This window comes from Stegastes partitus, unplaced genomic scaffold (assembly GCF_000690725.1).
Source record: "Stegastes partitus isolate 25-593 unplaced genomic scaffold, Stegastes_partitus-1.0.2 Scaffold1224, whole genome shotgun sequence".
In the NCBI taxonomy this organism is placed as follows: Eukaryota; Metazoa; Chordata; class Actinopteri; family Pomacentridae; genus Stegastes; species Stegastes partitus.
In genome coordinates, this window is record NW_007578955.1 from 75,242 (window position 1) to 82,977 (window position 7,736).

Sequence of the window (7,736 nt, forward strand, 5' to 3'; positions counted from 1 at the left end):
ATTTTGTTTAATTTATAACAATTTTGAGCGATCTTGTTCAAGTTTGAGCCATTTAAAAGAAGTTGAAGTCATTTTGCACGAGTTCCTGTGGATATATTTTCATGTTTGAGTCCTGATGGACAGGCGTGAGTCACTGCAGACAGTTTTAAATCATTTCTGGATGATTTCTGAGGTATGTTGACAGGTTGTTTTGGACAACTTTCCAGTCATTGTGGATAATTCTGAGTAACTCTGCATCATATTCACCTGCTTTTGGTAAAGCTGAGTCATTTCATATTTCAAGTTCAGGTCATCTTGGTGAGGTCTGAGCCGTTTTGAAAAAGCTTTTGTCATTTTGAACAGGGTTTGAGTCAAATGATTTAGGTCAAGTTTGAGTCGTTTCAAACAATCTTGGTGAAGTTTGAGCCATTTTGAGAATGTCTAAGTCATTTTGGACAAATTTTGAGTCATTCTGATCATGTCTGAGTCTTTATGGACAGATGTGAGTCACTGTAGACGGGTTTTATTTTGGACAGAAATGGGTCATAGTCGACAAATTCAAGTAACATTTTTGTTTCATGTTGATTCTTGTTGGACTATTCTTAGTCATCATTAGTCAAATTTGTGTCGTTTTGGCAAAGTTCACTCAATCGACAACCTGAAAAGCTCTTTTGTTTCCTGCAATCAGTCACAGCAGAGTTTCAGAATCACTCATCTCTGAAGGAAATACCGTTTTAGAAGTATTCATTGATGCCATTTTTCATTCACCCTCGGTTCAGGTTTTACAATCAGCCCTGTGTGGTGAAGAAGTCCTGATATTCCAGCTCAGTGGTCTGAACAGCCATGACGTCTCTCCTATAGACCGTCTCCACAGTGTCCTGCCCTCCTGATTTAACATGACTCATGGTCCAACCGTGTAGTCACGTCATGCCAAATACATTCACACACTGTTGCGCCAATTTCAATGTTCCTGAGAGAGATGCTCCCTGCTGAAGAGGCCATTAAACACAGTACATGTCCTGAACTTGAAAAGAAGGTTTGCAGGGGGTTCTAAAGCTCCAAAGTACAGAATCATGCTCGGTCATGTGTAATACCCACGAGTGTATACAAAAACTTCTTTCCTAAACTGCACATTGGGGACATTCATTCAACCATGAGCTATTCTTGATGATTCAGTGTCGGATTGAAAAGCTTTTCCCAGATCATGTTAGGTAGATTAACCACACCAAATAAAATACAAGTTATGTCGTGGCCACTTTTCTGTTTCTATGTATATGTAAAGATATTTCTGACATTTCAGATTGATATATCAAATACTTTCCAATGATTTCTTTTAAAAAATTCCTTTTTGTTTTCAATATCTCAAAAGTTATTAAAGACAAATGCCTGAAATTTCTCTGTAGGCAAGTAGCTCATCATCATCATCATCATCATCATCATCTTTGAGCACACATTAACAAAAAAACCTGATAAAGTAGATTTTAACTTATGATATTTTCTGAACCATATGCAGCCGCATGTCACATTCACTGAACTTTCATAAGTGACTGAGTAGATGTGACACGTTGTACCACAAAAACAGACTTTTTGGATGAAATAAACCATTTAAAGCTATAAGTACTTGGACAGATATTAATGTTTTGGGTGGATTCAACCTTTACATCTATCAGTCGTTCCATCATCAGCAGTGTAATTTCAGCCGGGCTGTGCTGCAGAACATTTCCAAGTGGAGATTGCTTTGAGCTGAAGTTGATGCTCTCTTCAAGATTTTCTGTGCGATAAATTGCTGCATTGTTGTGTTGCAACATAAAGACAGTTGGTTTAGTTTTAGTTTCAGTGCAGCAACTTGTTTTCTCACTTGGAGCTAAGAGTCTTTTACACAGCTCCATCGATAAATCGAGGCAAAAACACTGACGCAGAGAGGAACCGAGACTCTCCAGAGACCACACAAACCTTTTGGATGAATGTCTTTTAGAAGGAATCACCAGGACTGACTCCAGCTTAAAATACAGCTGCTGCAGAAACTGATTCCAACATTACAAGTAGTAAAACATCTCTGATTTAAAAAAATAATAAAATCAAAAATCAAATTGTAGAAAAATTCAACCTAAAGACGCTTCAGACTTTAACATTCATCTCTAAAGTCACCTCATATTTGCTTCATCCTCTCAGAGAGATTGTCCAAAAATGCAAGGCACAAGTTAAACAGAACTCTGACAAGGATTATTATGCAGCTCGCGGTCCAGCTGTACAACCAAGTCCTGCACAAGTCTTGCCATGCATTTGATCGATGATCCGCCAACTAAAAAAGTCAAGATTTGCAAACAGCATTTTTCCTGAATGGTCATACAAGTGAGAACATCACATCACATGTTGCTGCTGGAAAGTTGCACTTATGGAATATTTTTGAAGCTACTTTTTTCATATTGCAACATAAATCACAGAAAAATGAAATATCACAGTGCTCGTTTCATCAGTTTTTGGATGATGTGATGCACGTTGACACAGATCTGCACTCTTTAAGAATGAAGCAGCACAAGAGTTGAAGTCTGTAGCACATAATCTGCTGGAAGTTTGCTTCTTTTTGGTCCCTAATTGTTTTTCATTTTTAGCCATTAGTTATGTTTTGAGTGTTTTTAAGGCATCGCTTCCAGATCAACCCACAGGAAAGCAACATTAGAGAGCTGGCTACAGCACTCTATAACAAGGCTGACCGGCCAGCAGTGTGTGTGCTGTAATAGAATCCTTTAAATGCGGCTACATAACTGGAAATTCAAGAACACCGTCTTCATAATAACACAAAGTCTTATTATGGAGACGGTGAGAAAGTGCCACGGAGCAGAGAACAGCACATAAGAGAAAGAAAAGGAAATATCAAGTCAGAAAATTGAAAGGGTCAAATGCGGCCAAGAAAAGAGAGGAAAGGTGCAGCCTGCAGTAGCTGTAAATACGATTCCGTCTACTGATGTGGCTTCCAGTGATGAGAGGTCTGAGCTGCTGTAAGTGGATCTGTGCAGGCTTCGTGTCAGCACCCCACACTGTACAGTATTGTGCTCTAATGAGGGCTGTCTGGCAATCTCTCTCACACACATTCCAGCCAGAGAAACCCTCCTATCCAAAGCCAAACAAGCCCAACTCTGGACGGTCAGGGGCAGCCAGGCACGCAGCACATGACCGAAAATACCAACGCACCTACACACACATACAGTCTGAACGCACACATGTGCAAGTTTGGTCAAGAGACATATCAAAAAGTCAGAATAGAAGTCCCATTTTGAAAAACACATTACATCTTTGTAATTTTATAACAGTACCGCAGCTACCGACATGCTCCTTGTTTGATTGGTAAGTATAGAAATTTCAATTCTGTATGTCAATACTCATAAAACTGGCAAAAATGAAACCATTGTGTTATGTGGTATACGTTTTTAACTGCACACCTGCCAACATTCTGCATACCAGCTGTGCATTTATGTTATTTCCCTAAAATACATATTAAGAGACGAATTCTTTAATGTGGAAGACTTTGGTTTTGTGCGTGAGGTGGGCACGTAACAAGCTCGTGTGTTAGCATTTGTGGCAAGGAATAAACCATGTAGCTGCCGAGTCATTTAAGATGGACTACCGTTAGTTTAAAAGTTTTTGGAGGGATGTGACACTGGAGGCTCCTGATATGCATGAAGTCGCCGAAACCTCAACTTTGTGTAAATGAGAAGCAAGAGGCGAATTCTCTCAAAACGCAACACAGCGCTACTAGAGTGTATTACCCAGCTGCTTACATACACCATAAGGAATGATGGATCCTGAGGACAATTACCAATATAGCTGACTTGAACTCTGTTAGGCCTCATGTAAAATTTAAAAAGAAAAAAAATAGTCTTTTTATTTCTGTGAAACTAACCAACCGAATGTCCAGAACTTGTTTTCAGCTCTTTTCACATGTTTCTCATTACACACAAACACACACACACACACACACATATATAAATACATTTTTCTCTCTTTACAATGTAGCTTCATCTACAGTTTTGTTTTGTTTATTTTTCCTGTATGTAATCAAATTTATCTCAAACAAAACTTCTTTAACATCAGATGGAAAAGAATTTGACAGACTAAAATGACTCATGGAAGCATAAAAAGAAGTTATTTTGAACGTATAACTTACAAAAAAAAACAAAACAACAACAACACCCATGCATGCAAGAGGTTTTGGTCAGAACTGCAAAGAAAACAGACGATACAACCAAGAAATCCAGCAAAAGATCTACAACTTACATGATTACACAAATCATTTGTTTGAACGTTAGAAGTTTTACTTGGAGATGACTTTTTTTTGGTTCAGCGAGTTACATTTTTTCCCAAAGTAGAATTTTTGTTTGACATTTAACAAGTTTTGTTTTATTGTATTGACATAAATCTGACTCTGTGTCATTCATTGATCCTGTCTTGCATTATGGGACCTTTTGTCTTAGCTGAGTTACTGCAGACTGACAAACTATTCTTTGTGTGAGAACTGAAAAAAATGACCCGCGGAGATGAAATACTTGTTGCCACATAACCTTGATGAGAGGCTGTGACTTACCTTTTGCTGCCCAGGCTCTGAGGGGACTGTTGTCGTCGATGAAGTGGTAGAAGGTCAGGGGGATGATGAGGAAGGGGCTGTCGCTGGACGTGTCCACCTGGAACGGCACGTTGCGTTGGTCCAGCCTCACCGTCTCGCCCTCCTTTGTCAGGGACGTCTGAAGCAACTTCCCCGTCACCTGGGAGCCAAGATGAAGTCAGTAAATGTGGCCAAGAGGTTGGAGAAGGCATCCTGCAACCAGAGGGCCCCTGGTTTAATACCTGCCAAGATCTCAAAGAGACGTCGTGTGCCCCTGAGCAAAACACTGATATATTTAGTCTGGGAATGAGTTCTGAACTTTATTTCACACCAGCAACGTTATTCCAGCAAGTGCTCAGATGAAAAGTTTTTATTGACAGGATATGACACAAACCTACTTTCCTGCCGACACATATACAGGAAGAGGGCATCAAATGTTTACATGTATTACAACAGCTCTTTAAATGTGCACATGAAAGCTTTCAGTTTTTTGTGTCGTGTTGTGTTGTAATTATTATTAACACTGAGGGACAGACTCACACATATGAGCTCCAAATGGCATTAAAAAAAAACACAATACAAGCAAATAATACAGTGCGTTGAACATTAAATTATGCTCAATTTGTCTATTTTTCTAACAAAAAAATTACCCAAAAAAGCCTCTTTCATGTCAAAGTGAAGACAGATTTCTACATAGTAATGCCAATTAATGAAAAATATAAAATAAGTGACTGCATAAGTGTTCATCCTGTTTATAGTGACTCACTGAACCCAACACATGTGCAGCCAAGTGGTGCAAGAATTCACACAACTAAAGAAATGGAGATAAAGACACCTCTGTCTGGATGCTAGAGACCAGATCGCAGTCAAATTGACAATTTGTGGCCGGACGATCGACATGCCACCTGGAAGAGCTTAAGCAGTTTTGCAAAAAATGAATTGAGGAAAATTATAGTGTCCAAATGTTCAAGGCTGATCGAAACTATCCACACAGGTTCACTGGTGTAACTGGAGCCAAAGTGCATCTACTAACTACTGACTTGAAGGTGGTGGATGCTTCTGCAATCGGTTCATTTTGTTTTTCTAATTAATTGACATGACTTTGTGGAAATCTGTTTCACTTTGACGTGAAAGAGTCTTTTTTTTGTTGTTGTTGTGAATTCTCACTCAAAAATCCACATTAAAGTGATAATAATTAAATGTTTAAAAGCAGTAAAAGAGGAAAACTTCCAAAGGGAGTGAATACTTTTTAGAGGCACTGCAAAATCAAACTACAACCACTAAAGAAATAAATACTGGGCAGTACCTGGCATCCTAATAACAGGCTTTTTCGCATGTTGGCCACTCGGATCATGAGGCACGGCCGCCCCTCATGATTCGACACAACAGCGTGTTGACTGAACTTCACCGTCTCACCTCTCTTCTTAGGACGAGCAACCTGCAAGAGGAGGATAAAAAGGACATGTTATGACTCCTGTTGCTACACGCTGTAAAGACTTCTCATAACCTTCATCTACAAGGCTTCCTCTTTCGGTGTCAAGAAAACGTGACGCCCACTGAGATACGTGTTCAGAAAAGAAGAGATTCAAGAAGGAAATGATGGGAACGGAGAAATGCGGTTGGGCTATCAATAATGAGGGAACTGCTTTTGATAGAAAAGAGTGATGAAAATATGTAAGATAAACTGGTTTTAAAAATAAATACTCGTACTGGGTGTGCAGAACATATTCGAGGAGTTTGTTTTCCAATAAATGCAAAAACTGTCCAGATACCTTTAAAGAAGAATGCAGAGGATGTTTTGAAATAAAATGTTTATTGTACGCATGTGCAATATCAAGCTAAAGATTGAAGAAGGATTTCTCAGGTAGCCTACTGCACATACATCAAAGCTGCTGAAGCAAAATGCAGTCTGCGCCACAAGTAGCTCAGTTATACCATGTGCTACAGGTGGGAGGCTGCAGAATAAAGAGTCAAACCAAAAAGCTGGTAAAAATCAATGTGAATTGTTTTTCTAATACTATAATTACTTTAAATCATGTATATTTTAACAAACGCAGCACCCAGAATGCAGGCCTTTTTAGTGCTTTCTACCTTCTCATCACCTCCTTAACAATCACAATTTGCAGTTCTGCTCCGAACTACAAAACCAACCTTCGCGAGGAAGGTGCCGGTGATGAAGATCTCCATCACCATGGTGATGACCAGCTGAACGATGAGCAGGACAATCGCGACCGGACACTCCTCGGTGATGCACCGGAAACCGTAGCCGATGGTGGTTTGAGACTCCAGGGAGAAGAGAAAGGCTCCCGTCAGGGTTTTCACCTCCATCACACAGGGTGTATGGTTGGAGGGGGGGTCGAACTCTGGAGGAAGAGAAGAGGAACAGAAGATCTATTTGGTGCAAACAAATTACTGAGGAACTTCTTGTTCGCTCACTCAGTGTTCTGCCAGGTCTCCCTCATGCACTTTCTGTAATAAAGAGCTTTATTCACTTACAAAAAAGAACTGCAGGGGCTCCTTTTCACAGAGAGCCAAAGGATACGAATGAAGACTTTCTTTTTTTTTTTTTCTTCTTTTTAAATGTGTTTTTCTTGAAATCACATGATTTCAGTGTGAGCTTTGGGTAAGTATCTAATCCTGGCATAAAAACCAAGATACACAGAATAATTATCCATTTTAAGCCAACAGTTGTAAAAGCATGTATATGGAAGGTCCATGACAGGAATGATAAGGTTGTCAATACCAGGAACTACTGTCTGGCTTTTAGCACTGATTCCTTCACTCCGTCTCACCCAAACACTTCACCGGTAGTCACACTGATGCTGCAGGCTGTCACGTGTTATATATATCATTCTCAATCCAACAAGGACAGTTCAAGGCTACCATGTAGGGAAGCATGACAGCATCAGGTACATGTTCAAAAAATGTCCTTTAAGCCTTTAAGGAATATTTTTGTTTTTGTTTTTTTTTAAATGATAAATGTCTTTCACATTCTTTGAATGCTGGATTAAAACATCTTTTCTTTAAAACCTTATTAGAACTTGTAGGAAATGTTTGTCCCTGTCCAGTGTTTGTTTTGTTTCCAGGGCTTAAGAAGACTTCTTGGGAATACAAGAGTTATTTGGATTCATCCTCTGGGGAACATCCATCCATCCAT

At 39.4% G+C, this 7,736-nt stretch overlaps 1 protein-coding gene across 1 annotated transcript in view; it reads right to left on the reverse strand.

Annotated features, from left to right (window-relative positions):
* The window catches only part of kcnj10a (potassium inwardly rectifying channel subfamily J member 10a), a 25,797-nt gene that overhangs the window by 5,871 nt on the left and 12,190 nt on the right, over nucleotides 1-7,736 (reverse strand). The window contains exons 3-5 of the mRNA XM_008297486.1: nucleotides 6,731-6,942; nucleotides 5,886-6,017; nucleotides 4,562-4,739 (exon numbers count right to left, since the gene is read on the reverse strand). Of these exons, the coding sequence (XP_008295708.1) occupies nucleotides 4,562-4,739; nucleotides 5,886-6,017; nucleotides 6,731-6,942 (522 nt within the window). The remainder of the gene's footprint in view (nucleotides 1-4,561; nucleotides 4,740-5,885; nucleotides 6,018-6,730; nucleotides 6,943-7,736) is intronic.